The sequence below is a fragment of the Simochromis diagramma genome, unplaced genomic scaffold (assembly GCF_900408965.1).
Source record: "Simochromis diagramma unplaced genomic scaffold, fSimDia1.1 OVJJ01000433.1, whole genome shotgun sequence".
In the NCBI taxonomy this organism is placed as follows: domain Eukaryota; kingdom Metazoa; phylum Chordata; class Actinopteri; order Cichliformes; family Cichlidae; genus Simochromis; species Simochromis diagramma.
In genome coordinates this window covers 197,582-215,490 of record NW_024387031.1, presented here as the reverse complement: position 1 = coordinate 215,490, position 17,909 = coordinate 197,582, and the positions used below count along the sequence as shown (strand labels likewise).

Below are 17,909 nucleotides of genomic sequence, written 5' to 3'. Positions count from 1 at the left end.
GCCCCACCACCGTGGGTCGCTTTCTAAGACGTTGGCCAAGACTCGAATTTAACGCTCTTGGTCTTTTACCACACACCTGGTGTGTGGGCTGTCGACAGACGAACAACGTGGACTGGTCACGGAGATGGGACACGATGGAGGCGATCCGGCTCGAAGGACCAAGAAATGTTGGGGGAAAACTCTGTAAAAAACCCAGGAGAAATAAAGACACAATGAGACAAAGTTACTTTCTTTGCTAAACGTGTACACGGGTGAGCTGCTGAGAACAACTCACGTCGTGAACAGAGGCTTGGCACTTTTTATAGAAAAGACAGTGAGAACAGGATAAGAAAATAATAAACAGATAAAATAAACAACTCCATATGTGGCGCTAGTCTCGTCAGCAGAGAGCTGGGAGAAAGATAAAACAATCTGAAACAATATGTCCTTGCTGGGAAAATCTGAAAGACACTTCTAAACTACTTATCTTAAACACAGCTTGTACATTTAAAAGAAGGTAAAGTTACATAGGATCATTTTTCCTCTAACACATTCCCACACATTTTACCCTCTTTCTTGAGGGATCCAAATTTTATTTTCTCATACCCTGTCCCACCTGCAAATTAGGGACATGCTATAAATAAGACTGTGCCAGTGTGGTTCTTTATCACAACTGATCAAGTTGGCAAAAGATTATCTGCTGCGAGGGCCATCCAATTGATTTTGGAAGAGCGAGGGGCTTCGGATGATGATGTTGACAAAGAGGTTTCAGAATATTTCACATTTCTGGAAATTCAGAGTCTGACAGTGACTTTGAAGAAGAGGATGAGGTTGAGCACCATTTAGTAACAAAACGAAGACGAGCACCACATCTGCTGCCAGCTCCAGGACCAGAACAAGCCCACCAGACAGCAAGTGAAGAAATATAGATGTCAATAACTGGTGACATTGAATGGTCTTCTTGCCCAAGAAATGAGCCACCCTGCAGAGCTGTTACTGTGATAAGGCAGGGCCAACACGGCTGACAGGTACTCATGTGCAGGACATCAAGTCTTCATTTGAGCTTTTCATCCCAGATTCCATCCAGAAAATTATTCTGGATTGCAGTAATCTAGAAGGAAGGTGTGTTTTTGGAGAGAGGTGGAAGGAGATGGACCAAATTCATCTAAGAACCCCAAAGGCCTACTTTGGGTTTCTTATCCTTGCAGGAGTTTTCAGGTCCAAAGGGGAATCCACAGAATCCCTGTGGGATGCAGAAACCGGTAAGAACCTTTCCGTGCATCAATGTCTCTGGAAAACTTCCACAAAATTTCCAGGATTATCCATTTTGATAACCAAGATGACAGACCAGCTCGACGGCAGAGAGACAAGCTAGCTGCCATGAGGACAGTGTGGGATAAGTGTGTGCACCACCTCCCCCCGTTTTACAACTCTGGGCCTAATGTCACTATTGATGAGCAGCTGATCACATTTAGTTGTGAAACTTATTGCTTCACGTGTAAATGTGTTGTGTCTTTCCACTCACTCCACTTGATTATAACTGATTTAGTTTTTTAATAACATTTTATAAAAAAAACCAAAAAAAAACAAAAAAACGAGAAGCACATTAATTCATAAATGTGATCTAACAAAGGTAAAGGGAAAAATTAACCATGTTTGCTGTTCATATGGCTTGTAATTGGGATGAAGTAAACATATGTTGAGTAATTTAACATGAAATTGTTTGATAGTGTTAATTTGGAAAGCCAAAACTCTAGCGGGTCCACCAGACCCATGAACACTGGCTGAGTAACAAAAATATGAACACCACACAAGGGTTAAACAGCGAAACAAATGAGATTCATGGTACGAGCCAGAGGACTTCTGAAACAGGTTTCCAGCCTTACATTTCCAGTTTGAATTAACGACACATTAGTGAATGCTCTTTATCAGCTTCCAGGCTCAAGCTGAATAAAGTGCACTTTGTTCTGCGTAACGCAAATGATGATGTGGTGCACAATTCCCTGGATCACAGCAAGTCTGTTGCACAAGAGGAGAAACTGTTGATGTGGGAAGCATAAAACAGGCGCGCACTGCTGAGTGTTTTTGTGTGAAGGGGATGAAATAAGATGTGTTAACACTCACAGTCTGACCACTTGTGTCTCATAGCGATCGTGGAAAACACATGACATAAATGATATCATGACCCTGCTCACTTGGTGGGTTTGGGCAGTGTGAATAACCCTCTCAAAGCTGCAGAGGAATAAGCAGGTGTAATGTTGTCACTACTGGAGGTGAAACATTGTCATTGTTTAAAGAGGGAGGATACTTACACACTTCATAAACCAGCAAGAAGACTTTTTCCCAGAAACAGAGTTTTGATTAGTGGAATCGACAAACAGTTTGAGGCTGATATGGCTGATATGGGTGAATATTGTGCAGATAATGATAATGTGAGACACTTACTGACATGTACAGATGGATTTTCTAAGTATGCATGCAGGTGTCTTCAAACCAAGGCAGGAGCATCTGTTGCATCTGCTTTTCAGGATGTTCTGAGTGAAGGACGTGTACCTGTTAAACTTCCAACAGATGAAGGCGAGGAGTTTAATAATAAACATTTCCATCAGCTGATGGTTCAGTTTAACATCACACATTTCTCTGCATAAACCCAGATTGAACCAAGAGTTGTGGAGCATTTTAACAAAAGCTTTAAGGGCCGTATGTGAAAATACTTCACATCTGTTAACTTATGAAGACATGTAAACGTGGTCCAGGACCTTGTGCTGTCAAGGCCAAGTGCTGCAGAGAGGGGGTTTCTCCAGGTGTGTGGTGGAGTGAGGAGAAGAACAACATGTCTAACCTTTCCTTTCCTTTTTCAGAGCAGAGGTGCAGACAGGAGGGCAGGCGGGTGAGTTTTCAGACTTACTCCGGGAAGCTGAGAGGAAGAGCAGCAGCAGCGAGCAGGTAAGTTTCCAGCAGGCAGTGAACAGACAAAGAGGACCAGCATCAAAATTTCCCCTCAGAGGTGAAACAAGTTCATGATGAAGAAGACTTTAACACATTGTAAAGGCGGCACCACAGAAGAGGGAGACTTTAATGTGGCTGACACGCAGAGGTGGCAAAAGTACACACATGTTGTACTTAAGTAGAAGTACAGATACCTCTGTTAAAAAAAAATCATCCAGTAAAAGTTAAAGTACTGATTCAATGTCTTTACTTAAGTAAAAGTGAAAAAGTACAGGCTCTGAAATGTACTCAGAGTAAGAAAGTAAAAAGTAGCTGAGCTCTGCCTGATGAGCAGAGAAAAAGAAGGAAAATAAAAAGTGGCTCTATTTTCTGTTGCCTACATTGTAGAGGGCGACTTTGTCTCTAAACAGGAAAATGAGGAGTCAGGGGTTGAAGTGGATTCAGCAGGTGGAGGAACCCTAAAATTTTTTAAAAAAACTTTATTTTAGACACTATTCAGCTGGTATGAAGGTGGAATTCAGTGAATCTAAGCATCATGAGCTTAACTGCAAATTCATCTCTGCTACACTTGATGTAACCAAACTGAGCATGAAGCCACAGCCATTGTGCAGCTATGGAGTGCCAGGACTGCCATAATGCATTAATTAAATACACCATTAAATAATTAATTAAATGTGGCAATAATTAATTAAAATTGGAATTAATTAATTAAATAAATAGTTATGACACATGTAATTAATTAATTATTGACACATTTAATTAATTATTTATGTATTTCACATTTTAATTAATTATTGACACATTTAATTAATTAATTATTGACACATTTAATTAATTATTTATGTATTTCACATTTTAATTAATTATTGACACATTTAATTAATTAATTATTGACACATTTAATTAATTATTTATGTATTTCACATTTTAATTAATTATTGACACATTTAATTAATTAATTATTGACACATTTAATTAATTATTTATGTATTTCACATTTTAATTAATTATTGACACATTTAATTGATTATTGACACATTTAATTAATTATTTAATGATATATTTATTTATTTCATTTTGGCAGTCATGGCGCCTGGCTCTCATCATGAAATAATTTTATCTGTCAGCCTCACCCATCAAACTCAGGGGGCGGGGTTAACGCTGATCGAGTCAAAACCATTGCTTTGGCCTGGTGGCCATTGTTTCTAGCACACAACAACCGGCATGTGGAAGCTAACAGAACTGAACTTTGAAAAACCCTGTTTGTGTGTCACCACATACTGTTTTAATATTTTTTTAGCCGAGAATGTAGTGGTTTAATCTTCATGTGTCTGGTCGGTTTGTCAAGATACAGCCTCTTTGCAAAAGTGCTTCGATGATTTCAGAGATGTCTGCCCAGTCTCACGGCAAAGCGTGGGATAGACCCGCTCGCCTCGCAAGCAATCCCACCGACAAAGCGCAGGCCCCGGTACACAGCTGTAGTAACCCCCGCTGACTTCTTTTACTGAGGTTATATTTATCGGTGTTTTATTTCCTGATGTTCTTATGTGTCCTACGTGTTTCAGTCGCCAATTCTGAATTATAACTAACATTAAAAACATGTTTAAGGAGGAGAGAGAGCAAATAAATCTGTTTAACATCTGATCTTTGGGTTTTTGTTCAGTAATCAGCGTGACCTGTGTATAAACGCATAAAAGAGATAACGTTGGTGTTTCCGTCATGTAGTAACTGCTGGCTTTAACTGTACAAAGGTTGTTCGACACTATGAAACACATACAGACTTCATGATGTTCGGCTAATATTTTTATAGTGAATATTAATCATGAGGGTAAACGGCCCTGTACACCACGGAGCGAGGTCAGCATATCCACGATATCCACGATATCCTCAGCTCCATGAGTTAACACAAAGTTTCCCAGCTGACTATCTAACTGCCAACTATTCCAGAGACGTGAAAATATACAGCATAAAGAAAAGTGTAAGAGACTCGGCAGCAGATTAGAATAACAGTTATACATTTAATAAATCACCAAATGAATCCAAGAAACGAGCAAACCTGTTCTGACAATTTGAGTTTGTATTCCCTCAGCTGCAGACTCGCTGCTGTTTAAATGTTTGAAAAGGAAGATTAGATATAAAAAACGTCAAACATAGACTCAGTCTGCCTTCACATTTGATATGAGGCCAGCACGTATAGTGGCTGTGTCCTGTTTTAAGATCATACATGTAAAATTGTTGTCTGACCTCCGTCGATCCAGCCGCTCAGAGTCCGTGGTTACCATGGTTACTGCATAAGCAGCTATAATGTTAACAGCTGGCACTGAGGAAACCTACACCAGCATGGGTGTTTATGTTTTTCATTGCAAAAGAACTGTCTGAATGGTTAACTGAAGTTAACTTGGATAAATTATAGTTAAGGAGTTTCACAGATAACGCCTACGTGAGCTGTGCGACTGTTCACCTGAAATCAGCAGGCTATTACTGAAATACACGTGCTATATCATAAACTATGATATAAATAGGGAGGTCCTATTAACATGTTTAGTTTTAAAGGACACCTTCCTGCCTTTAGTCTCCTTCATGAGCAGTATTAGTTTTCTTCTAACATCCAGAAGTCTGCACCATGTGTTTCATAGTTTGTGACAAGCCTTTGACAGGTAAAGATAACATGACCGAAAAAGAAAAAAAAAAAGAAAAAAAAAGAGAGTGTTGACATAAGAAGAGAAAATGCTCTCAATTATGGAGACAGGCAAATGGTTCATTTATGTTTGATGTGTGTTTATTCCTCCCTAAATATCATCGGTGAAGTTTGCCATGCACGTCAGATTTTCCTGCGCATTTTTATACCTCTGCCAACAGAGAGAGAAAAAAATCACATTCTAACAGACAGCTGGTGCTTAGAATACAGTTGAATAACTATTAAAAAACAGATGATATTTAGATGATAGTTCAGTCTAACACATGTGCCAGTGAACCATTAAACGTCTGTGAAACTATGCAGTTATGAAACGTAACTTTAACCTCAGCCAAACCGATTTGCTCAGTTGTAAATAAAACAGCGAAGTAAACGTGACCCGACAGACAGAACCTGAGTGAATGAAGTCCAGCGTTTAACCACTGAGAGCTAAAACTCAGCTGAGGTTTCAAAGCTGTGTGCCGGTGATTGGACATCAGCCGCTGATGAAGCTGCTTCGCCTATAAAGTGCTCTGTAAGGAAACAAGCTCCAGCAGCTCTGCGCTCGGGGAAAACACTATATTTACTTATCTTGTGCAGAAAAATGCGCTGACATTGCTTTATATCAAGTACCGGCTGCCCGGTTAAACTGTGACTATCACCAGGTAACGTAGGCGTGTTTCTTGAATTAGCAGCAGGTGTTAAACAGCTGACAGATGAGGAGGAGGATGCATGCAGGTAAACTGAGGGTCTGTTGAGCTAATCGCTGGTTTCGTGAGAAAAATGTCAGCTCGTTCTTTATGTTACAGAAGCACAGAGACACAAGACCAGGCGGAAAGAGACGATCGTTCGGTGAAAATGAGAATCTGCGAATGCAACATGTGGAACACGGAGAGTGGAATATGTAAACAAACCGGTTAACGTAAACCCTGGGTGCACTCTGCATGCTAATTGTTAGCAGAGCTAGTGAAATCTCTGAAAACATCTGAGCACTTTTGCAAACATGTTCTATGTTGACAACCTGACCAGACATACGTCGCGACATTCGCGGCTAAAACACTGTTAAAAGTGTAGCTGATGACAGAAAAACGGGGTATTTTAAAACTACACCACCACCATTGCTGCCTGTGATTTGATCTGCATTCTGGGATACCTGGCTGCCCCAAGTCTACACAAGCAATCGATTATCTAGGATCGACCTGTTTTGACTTACTTTGCACGGCAACCAATCAAATGTTAGAGAAGCTGCATGGGCAGCGTTAACCCCGCCCCCTGAGTTTGATGGGTGAGGCTGACAGATAAAATTATTTCATGATGAGAGCCAGGCGCCATGACTGCCAAAATGAAATAAATAAATATATCATTAAATAATTAATTAAATGTGTCAATAATTAATTAAATGTGTCAATAATTAATTAAAATGTGAAATACATAAATAATTAATTAAATGTGTCAATAATTAATTAATTACATGTGTCATAACTATTTATTTAATTAATTAATTCCAATTTTAATTAATTATTGACACATTTAATTAATTATTTAATGGTGTATTTAATTAATGCATTATGGCAGTCCTGGCACTCCATATGCAGCAGTCGCACACTGTTCTGTTAAGTCCATCACAGTGCAGCAAACTAACCTGTTTATCCTGCACTAACATGCAACTTTCAAATAAACCAGTGAGTCTGAAAGGAACTTTTAAAGAACACCGATCACATGACCTGTTTAATTTTGCCTCATTTATTTTCTGGTGAGAAACGCCCCCTGTTGGCTAATGCTCAACTTATCTGTGAGGTCTGATGAAATGAAAATCTGTTACACTGATATTTTGTTTTTATCTTGCAGGTCAGTGAGTGAAATGCACCGGGTAAAATCCACAGAAAAAACTTCACATGTTCTTCCACGTTCATAGAGAGGAGCTCATGGTTCGTAGAGACAGCTGCCAGAGACGGAGAAACGCAAGGACGGGTACAGATAAACAGCCTGAAAACATCTAAACATGTTACTGGAGTAACACAACAACACACTTCACTCTGATGTCAACAGACAATTTTACATCTTGTAGCTGAAATTGTGCACAGAATAATGATCATGATTTGGATCATAGACAAACATTAACTCTTGATGTGCTGGTGAGCTGCACTGAAACTGTGGCTGCAGACTCTGTCAAGTGTCAAGTGTCTGTTATTGTCATTACCATGTGCAGTCGTACAGTACAGAGTGAAATGACAGCTTTCCTCCGAGGCCCTGGTGCTACATATGACATATAATAGAAAAACACGGGACTACGTAAAGTGCAATGTGCAAAAAACTGCTAAGAAAACAAGACAAGACAGTGCAACACTAGACAGAACAGGGCGACACAGACACAAGACAGAGCAATGTGTGTGTGTGTGTGTGTGTGTGTGTGTGTGTGTGTGTGTGTGTGTGTGTGCGTGTTCAGGAGTCTGACGGCTTGGGGGAAGAAACTGTTCCATAGCCTGGCAGTGAGGGCCCGAATGCTCCGGTACCTCTTTCCAGAAGGCAGCAGGGTGAAAAGTGTGTGTGAGGTCCTCCATAGTGCTGGTGGTGTTGCAGATGGAGCAGGTGCTGAAAGTGTCCTTGGTGGATGGAAGAGAGGCTCCAATGATCTTCTCAGCTGCTCTCACTATCCATTGTAGGGTATTGCGATCCGATATGGTGCAGTTACCACACCAGGCAGTGATGCAGCTGCTCAGGATGCTCTCGACAGTCCCTCTGTAGAAGGTGGTAAGAATGGATGATGGCAGATGGGCTTTCCTCTGCTTCTGCAGGAAGTAGACACGCTGCTGGGCTTTTTTGGTTATGGAGCTGGTGTTGAGGGACCAGGAGAGGTTCTCCACCAGGTAGAGACCAAGGAATCTGGTGCTCTTGACAACCTCCACAGAGGATCTATTGATGTTAAGTGGGCAGTGATCTCTCCGTGCTCTCCTGAAGTTAACAATCATCTCTTTTGTTTTGTCCACATTCAGAGACAGGTTGTCAGCTCTGAGATGAGTTTGAATCCCTGTGATCTTGACCTCAAGTTCAGAGTCAACTTTTCTGAGATCACCTGTGATTTTCACATTTACCAGAAGTGCAGCTGCTGAGAGGCTGAGGGGTAGCCGCCAAAATGTTTTAGAAGATGAAAAAGTTCATGTGAGACAAGATTCAGCTCTGTTAATTTTTTTATACTTTTATTTAAAACATATAAATGTGTGTGAAAAGGTTCTTCCTCAAATCAAATTTTATCGTCACAGGGAGAAGATGATCTGCAGGATCCTGCTGCTCATCATCCTCACCTCATGTGTCTCTGGTTAATTTACAGCTTCACTTTATGAACTCCAAATAAAGCTCAACAACAGATTTGTTCCAGTTCTCAGTGTGTCTGCTCCTCTCTTTCCCTCTCTGTCTCCTCAACAGGATCATTTGTAGTCAATGTGACACAGACCTGCTATCAGGCAGAGGAGAACCACAACATCACACTGGAGTGGACGTTCACCACCAAACCTGACACATTTATCCTCCTGAGAAACAGCATTTATGTCCTCTGTAATGGACATTTGTTTTAAGTCTATATCTTTTGCCCCTTTTTAGCTAAGTCCTCATGTACTAAATAGAGGACGTCCTGGGATTTCTATTGATATCTTGTGTGTTTAGGCCTCTTTTAGCTTCAAACAGAAAGGAAATAATAAAAAAAGTTTATTTTTTCTCAGACTCAGTTTGACAAAAGAGCTGAAGCCATGATCAGTGTTCATCTGACACAGGTCCAGTCCTGAGTCTGAACAGCTGAAGTCTGATTCGTCCTTCCTGAGACTCTGACAGCTCATCGCCTTCATGAACATGACAGGTGTTGAGGTGAATACGTTGTGTTAAATGAAACCAGATTTCTGCCCAAACAAATTGTCATGGACATAATACAGGACAGAGACCTTTTGATCAGTTATCTCTCCCCAGAAGATAAAAATATAATTCCAGGATCTGTCAGGTTTGGTTGTGAACGCCCACTCCAGTGTGATGTGTGTAATGTTTTAGTGTCTAACACAGGCAGGCCCAACAGAACAGGGGAAACAGTGGATTTAAACACCTGTTGTTGAAAACTCAAAACAGATTTTGGCACAAAATGGAGAATCCACTGTGTGATCATGTAGTTCAAAGTTCAGGCTGGAACTGAAACAACAACAAAAGTGAAGAATCAGGAACAAACACACACAAACACACAGACAGTGAGCACACAATAAGTAAGAAAAATCAAGTTACAGAAAGCAAATATAAAGACTCATTTACACCAAAGAGTGGGGCTGTTACTGAGATGGTGAGCTCAGGTAGAGTGAAAGAAAACTGCGTCTGAGCCAATGACCTGAGATTGGACACTGAATTATTATTAATATTAATAAATTTTCCAGTTTACCTACATTAACATTTCTAAGTGTGCCAAAGAGACACAAAAATATGAGCTCATATTAGTTCCTATTACAGAGGATCATATTTTTTGTTTTAAGGTCAACACGCACACATAATTATTGTTATTTTTTACTCCTGTTTTACTGCTGTCTTCAAACATTACTCATAAAACCAAACCCAATAATAACTGTGTGTTTCTTCGAAGCTGCTGAAAACTGAACAGAAGCTGCAGTGAAAACTAACAGAGGAACAAACTGGCTGATGTAACCTGACCTCAGGCAGCCGGGCGTGACGGCTGTGTTTGCATATGAAAGTAGACTTGGGTCCGTGTCCTGTAAGGGCTGATGAAAAAACTACAGAGTGAAAGAAGGACACACGGCAGATGTACGTATTTTATCTTTTATTTTTCTTTACTGTAATTCTGTGTCTTCTGTCCTGCTACCAATTAATTATTAGCCAGTCAGCTATCTGGTGAACGTGGTTAAATATTTCAGTCAGTGCACATCATCATGTGAAGCTAAGTCCAAAACAGCTGATTATATGGGATAATGTTGTCCTCTGAAAGGGGCTCGTGACCACAAAACCTTTGAGAACCTTTTTACTGGACTGAGGAGGCTGAAGGTTTCCCACTGCAGGCAGAACAGACTCTGTTGGAAGGACTAAAGGTGAGACATGAACCATGAATTTGGTTTTTTTCTGTTTTCAGACAATCAGATGATGGTTTTATGTGCTTTGACATAACCGTTAATGCCTCTGGGTGATGAGCTCTCTGTGTAGTTTATCATGTGTCTGATTCAGGTGGCTGGATCATTTCTGACTTTGTCAGGACGCAGAGCCCTACAGTTCTTAACATAATTATTATTCAATTAAAATGTTTTACGCCATTTAGTAACTGCATAATTTATGTTTAGTTGTTCAAACCCTTTACTTGATGGATGAAATTCAGTAGCCAGGGGCAGGAAATTCAGCAAAACACCAGAACACGGGAGTGTTTAACCAGTTTAACCAGTTTAACCAGTCTAACAGTGTAGGCGTGTCATCAGTACAGTGAGCACCTGTATTCAAAACAATAACAGATAAGAGAAAAACAAGGAAGTGAGCTACAGAATAAAACACACTGATGGTGGACATTTGGTGAGCTTTGAATCGTTTAATTTATTTATTTTATTTTTTTAATTAAAAATGTTTTTATTGTTGTATTATTTTAAGATGTTTCTTTAAATCCTGCAGTGGTTACACACAGTCTAAGAATGAAAGAAAAGCTGAGACAGCTGAAGAAGAGCATGATTTCTAAAATGTGTGTTATGTGATCTACGATGTGTAGCAGGAAAATACTTTTACTTAAATACAGACTCAAACTCCTGAAGCATAAAGTGATGAAAGTAAGACAAAACCTTAATAGAGAAAGAACAGAATCAGATCTTCTCCCAGTGCAGACAGCAAACAGCTGCAGACAGACAGTGTTCCGGACGATGATAAAAAAGTGAATCTTTGATCTGATTTATATCATGTAAGTTTTTTATTATTTTTTTTCATTATTTGTTTTCTATTTAATCTCCTCTTTAAAAAGTTTAATCATCACAATGATTGTTTGTTGACTCTTTGATTGCCAGAGAACAAAGCTCACTTTATTTCAGATTTTTTTTGGCAAACAATGAAATAATATAATATAATATAATATAATATAATATAATATAATATAATATAATATAATATAATAATATAAAACTATTATTATACTTAAACAAGTCACCACCTTCTCCCTATCAAATATCTCAATAAACAGAAAAAAATAAAATCTGTGTTTTATTCTCACTTTTCTCTTCCATCAGGTGACTGCAGGTTTTTACCAACATGGAAAGGTATCACACACAAAACCTTGCATTATCTTCACTGCTAAAAGAACAAAAACAGAAGTGATTTCATACATGCAGTAACTCTATACAACAAACCTGCTCTCTGTTTTGTTAATTTAATTTAACCCTGCAAGGTTTTTCCAGCGTATGTTCCACCTGGAGATTAAAAAAGTGTATATATATATATAACCCTGCCTTATTCTTTTCCTCACTCCTCAGACCAGACTCTCCTGAGCCTGAGATCAGACTCAGCTCTGTAACAATGAGGAAGAGAAGCTCTCAAGAGAAAGACCGTCCTGACTTTAAAAGAAGGGAACTGACTCCTGATGAGAGGTAAGACTTAACAAAATGTTAAACGTATCTTAACTCCATGAGTAAACAGTGAGAAGGTTTGGTTTAGTCATTTATTTATTTATTTATTTATTTTTAACTTTGTTCTTCAAAAAGAATAAAAGACATTTGGATAAACAAACAGACTAAAGAGAACATTGTGAAGAGCATCAAACTTTTTAGCCTTACTGTAATATTATCACTGTGACTAGCTCCAAGTTTATCCAGTACTTTTTGTGTCAGAAGGCTAAAAATTTAATTTCTCTGCCTGATGGTCTTTTCCTCTGTTCACCAGGATCACTGAGACACCAGATGCGCTTGAACCTGAACCTGGACCCAGCTGTGTTTCTTTGAAGAGTGATCGGTCAAAGGGTTTCATCTTTGATCACCAACTTTAAAGGAAGAAAGTCTGCTGCTGCTGCTGCTGAGGAGTAAGACATTTCACATTTACCTTACAGCTCTGTGGTACACCTGGCCTCAGTCCTGAGATTGAAGAGCTCCATAAGTGAGGCTGCTAACTTAAAAGAAAAATAAATCTATTTTAACAGCCCTGCATTCCCTGCACTGGGCATCACACTGATTATAATTTATGTGGTAATCAGCAGGAATGTGTCAGCAGTTAGTTTGACTCTTTTATTTGGTAAATGAGAGTTTCAGTATGATGTGGTTGCCAGTTTTGCGTAGGAAGGTGAAATGATCTGCAGCTGTATGTGTGGTGCTGGATGCCACCATATGAGCTGATGGATTTCTCTAACTATTAAATGATTCTCATAATTCATAGTGACACACCATGGCAATCATCAACAAAATCGATAAAGGAAATTAGCAAATCTTTTATTTTTAACCTTAATATTGACATTACATTTTTCACCAGTGGTTCCTTTTTATATGACCTCCATGAAATAACATGACAAAATGGATTATAATGTAGTAAGATAGTAAGCGCTATACAAATACAGACCATTTATTCAAATACACACCATAAGATGATCATTTTTAGTTCAGCATCGGGACACTGGACACCACAGATGTAGCCGAGTGTAGGCTGATTCAAAGTGTCATATGATTTTGTTTATGTGTATTATAAGTTTTTATACTCAGAAAAAAACTTCAGCTGCTGCTCTAACATGCTCTTCCTTGTATTTTAAAGGCACAAAGGTCAAATTTAAAATGAAACACTTCAACACATCAACACGAATCTGACTTTTTTAATGTGATGATGCAATGTGCAGGAAATATCCATAATATGGTCATTACAAGAACACTGGTACAGAACCATCACTGACCTGTTAGTCTTGGACTAGTGGAGTTCAATAAATAAGTCTATAAATTAACATAATAGGTTTGTTATAGCACAGTTGTGCTTGTTTTAATCATGATGATCATCTAACAGTAGAAGAAGAAATCTGTGGCTTGTATTTATGTGCAAAATGGTTCAAATGTCTTCATGATGTCTACACAGAGCTGATGAGGAGAGTCTGCAGCATCAAACTGATCTGGACTCAATATTTAAGGTTTGTACATGTACACCAACCTCTGTTTATAATTGTTTTCATGTTGCACAGTACAATCTTCGTCATAAAATTATGGCAAAATTCCAGAAATAATTCAACAGGGAATTAATTTTTTACTTTATTTTTATTTATATAACACTTTTCAAAGCAAAGCTTCAGCATAACTTTATAACACGACCTGAAAATAAGGCGCAAGTACCCTTTACTTACGTGGAATTTGCAGGAAACTACAGGGAACATAAGATGTAAGATGGGAAAATGTACCATGAAATAACAGAGTACTTAGAATTATTTAATTTAATTTATGTTATTATTTTATTGTTTCCTGTACAAAACCTGCAATCTAACTATAATAATTGTTTTAATTGAGTGTTTTAATTATATATTTTTTTTTTATTGTTTCCTGTAAAATGAACATAAGTACAGGCTATTTTTGTTCAATTAAAAACAAACACAAAACAAATCTGTGAAAATTTATTGTTACAATGAAGATCTGATTTTTGTGAATTCAGATTGTGTCATTTATTTTCCAGAGGCTGGAAGACAACATTATTACTTTTGTCAAGAACGAGCTAAAGACGCTGCAGAACGATCTGAATCCAGATTATTCAGAGTGTCAGAGGGATGAAGAGGAGGTGTTGGACAGTGAGGAAGAGAAGCAGAGAAGGAGCAGCAGAGAGGCATTTCTGAAACTTGCAGTTAACTTCCTGAGAATAATGAAACAGGAGGAGCTGGCTGACTGTCTGCAGAGCAGTGAGAGGATTTCTCTTCATGAATTCAGTCTTTACAGGAATGAAATTGTCACATTTTCTATAATCATAACACTCATGTTTCTGGTTCTTCCCTGTAGAAAATCCCGATCCACTTTGTGAGAATACTTTTAAATGTAACCTGAAGAAGAAGTTCCAGTGTGTCTCTGAGGGGATTGCTAAACCAGGACCCCGAACCACTCTAAATGAGATCTACACAGAGCTCTACATCACAGAGGGAGGGACCGGAGAGGTCAACACTGAACATGAGGTCAGACAGATTGAAATGTTCTCCTGGAAACCAAACAGACCAGAAACAACAATCAGGTGTGAAGACATCTTTAAAGCTTTGACTGAAAGAGACAAACCAATCAGAACAGTTCTGACCAAAGGAGTGGCTGGCATCGGGAAAACATTCCTGACACAAAAGTTCACTTTGGACTGGACTGAAGACAAGACCAACCAGGACATCCAGTTCATGTTTCCATTCCCATTCAGAGAGCTGAATTCACTGAAGGATAAAAAGTTCAGCTTAGTGGGATTTATTCATCACTTCTTCACTGAAATCAAAGCAGCAGGAATCTGTAACTTTAAAAAGTTCAAAGTTCTCTTCATCTTTGATGGTCTGGATGAGTGTCGACTTCCTCTGAACTTCCACATTACTGAGATCGTCACTGATGTTACAGAGTCCACATCAGTGGATGTGCTGCTGACAAACCTCATCAGGGGACAGTTGTTTCCTTCTGCCCACATCTGGATAACCACACGGCCTGCAGCAGCCAATCAGATCCCTGCTGAGTATATAGACATGGTTACAGAGATCAGAGGGTTCACTGACCCAAAGAAGGAAGAGTACTTCAGGAAGAGACTCAGAGGCAAGGAAGAGGCCAACACCATAATCTCTCACATCAAGACATCACGAAGCCTCCACATCATGTGTCACATCCCAATCTTCTGCTGGATCACTGCTGCAGTTCTAGAGACCGTGTTAAAAACCAAACAGGCTGGAGGAAAGCTGCCCAAGACACTGACTGAGATGTACATGGACTTCGTGGTGGTTCAGACCAAACTGAAGAACATCAAGTATGATGGAGGAGCTGAGACAGATCCTCTCTGGAGTCCAGAGAACAAGAAGATGATTGAAGCACTGGGGAAACTGGCTTTTGAGCAAATGCATAAAGGAAACCTGATCTTCTATGAAACAGACCTGACAGAGTGTGGCATTAATGTCAGAGAGGCCTCAGTGTACTCAGGAGTGTTCACACAGATTTTTAAAGAGGAGAGAGGAGTGTACCAAGAGAAGGTTTACTGTTTTGTCCATTTGAGTGTTCAGGAGTTTTTAGCTGCTCTTCATGTCCATCTGACATTCACCAACTCTGGTATCAACCTGCTGAAAGAAGAAGAAACAGCCTCAGTGCAGACTGATGAGTCTTCAGTAAGACAGTTCTACCAGAGTGCTGTGGACAAGGCCTTAAAAAGTCCAAATGGACATCTGGACATGTTTCTTCGCTTCCTCCTTGGTCTTTTGATGCCATCCAATCAGGATCTCCTACAAGGCCTGCTCACACAAACAGGAATCAGCTCACAGATAAATCAGGAAGCAGTCAAGTACATTAAAGAAAGAATGAATGGCGCTCTCTCTCCTGAAAAAAGCATGAATCTACTCCACTGTCTGAATGAATTGAATGATGACTCTATAGTGAAGGAGGTCCAGCATCAACTGAGTTCAGGACACCTGTCCAAAGTTAATCTCTCTCCTGCTCAGTGGTCAGCTCTGGTCTTCATCTTACTGTCATCAGAAGCAGGTCTGGATGTGTTTGACTTGAGGAAATATTCAGCTTCAGAAGCGGCTCTTCTGCAGCTGCTGCCAGTGGTCAAAGCCTGCAAGAAAGCCCAGTAAGTATCCAGTTTAATCCTGGCAAGACATTGCTTTAAAGTATTTATTTCAAGAGTTTGGAAAGTTCACTGCTATTCATGTCTTTCCAGGTTGGGTGGCTGTAACCTCACAGAGAGAAGCTGTGAAGCTCTTTCCTCAATTCTAAGTTTCCAGTCCTCCAGACTGAGAGAGCTGGACATGAGTAACAACAACCTCCAGGATTCAGGAGTGGAGCTGCTTTGTGTTGGACTTGGGAGTCCACACTGTATGCTGGAAACTCTCAGGTTAGCTGACTCTTTGTTTCAGGAGATTTGGATATTTCACAACAACTGTCATTATTTTATAGATTAAACATGTTTTTACTTTTTTGGTGTAAGCCCTGAAAGAGAACAGTAGAGTAGACTTGAAACACACACTTCATAAATCAGAAAAATATGACTTTATCTATGATTGTCCATCATAGCAAAAAAGACAGAAAGTCAATGTGTTTTCTTTTTTAAAACTGAGTGACGAAAAGCCAGTTTGTTTTTTAACTACTTTAACTGAAATCAGAATCTGTTAATTTGACTGCATGTACATCATCAAATTCAGAGCAGTTCATTACAATGATGTGACATGTTGTATGTTTGAAGGTTGTCAGGCTGTCAGATCACAGGAACAGGCTTCACCTCTCTGGCCACAGCTCTGCGCTCCAATCCCTCCTATTTGAAAGAGCTGGACTTGAGCTATAATCATCCAGGAAACTCAGGAATGAAGCTTTTGTCTGCTCAAAAGGAGGATCCACATGTGAAACTGGTCATACTCTGGTAGGAAAACAGGAAATAAAGCTAAAATATATTTTTTTCTCCAGCATATTGTAAGGTAACCACTGATCTGATTGCCAGTAATACAGTCTGTATGTCCAGTTAAGTGGGCAGCTGTGTGGGTGAATGACTCAGAACCAATCACAGTTAAAACACGAGGAAGGATACACAGCTTGAAGGAGAATGTAACAAATACATAAGGATTGGACCCTCGATACTGACATTTCAAGACTGTGTCAATCAAAACACCAACATCACATGACCATGGCTAAGTGAGGTTTTGATGTGTTTAACCCCAGATCTGACAGGTGCCTTTGTGATGGTTCTGGGTCTGTGATCCAGTTTATAGTTTCATTTTGCTGCTTCCTGCTGCGTTCCCTATGTGCTCACTTCATGCTCCACACAGCCACAGCCTTACCTCCCTGTTTTTAGTCAGCTGAGGCACCAGGATTCATATTTTCATGAACAAGTCATCTGTGCAGGAACACGTTATTTTTAATTGTGATTGGGAAGAATTATATATGCTCTTCAGTTCAATTAAGTAAGTAAGTAAGTAAGTAAAATTTTATTTATATAGCACATTTCTAGATAAAAGATCACAAAGTGCTTCACAAGGTATAAAAAAACAAACAAAAAAAACAAACAAAAAAAAACCCAGTCAAAAGTTAACAAAACGCAATTTTAAAAAGTACTCAGATTCAAAGTGTAATTAAATAAATATTGACTTAATTGGAATGTTTGCTGTCATAGCCTCCTGAGAATCAAGAAAAAAATC

General features: G+C 39.2%; 3 protein-coding genes across 5 annotated transcripts in view; all 3 read left to right on the top strand.

Moving 5' to 3' along the window:
* Positions 1 to 17,909, top strand: part of LOC120740573 (NLR family CARD domain-containing protein 3-like) — a 131,227-nt gene that overhangs the window by 30,994 nt on the left and 82,324 nt on the right. Inside the window, exons 1-2 of one of the 3 annotated variants that reach the window (XM_040043024.1) lie at positions 10,245 to 10,390; positions 10,572 to 10,671. The gene's annotated coding sequence lies outside the window, so the exon portion shown is untranslated. Of the gene's footprint in view, positions 1 to 10,244; positions 10,391 to 10,571; positions 10,672 to 12,561; positions 12,624 to 13,654; positions 13,707 to 17,909 lie in introns of those variants that run through there. The other 2 variants (XM_040043031.1, XM_040043027.1) reach the window with 2 other exon arrangements.
* LOC120740574 (NACHT, LRR and PYD domains-containing protein 5-like) overlaps positions 1 to 17,909 on the top strand; it is a 111,665-nt gene that overhangs the window by 30,819 nt on the left and 62,937 nt on the right. The gene's annotated exons all lie outside the window — the stretch shown is intronic.
* Positions 12,125 to 17,909, top strand: part of LOC120740733 (NLR family CARD domain-containing protein 3-like) — a 35,636-nt gene continuing 29,851 nt past the window's right edge. Inside the window, exons 1-7 of the mRNA XM_040043211.1 lie at positions 12,125 to 12,195; positions 12,549 to 12,623; positions 13,655 to 13,706; positions 14,240 to 14,459; positions 14,557 to 16,351; positions 16,442 to 16,615; positions 16,964 to 17,137. Coding sequence (XP_039899145.1) covers positions 12,125 to 12,195; positions 12,549 to 12,623; positions 13,655 to 13,706; positions 14,240 to 14,459; positions 14,557 to 16,351; positions 16,442 to 16,615; positions 16,964 to 17,137 — 2,561 coding nt within the window. The remainder of the gene's footprint in view (positions 12,196 to 12,548; positions 12,624 to 13,654; positions 13,707 to 14,239; positions 14,460 to 14,556; positions 16,352 to 16,441; positions 16,616 to 16,963; positions 17,138 to 17,909) is intronic.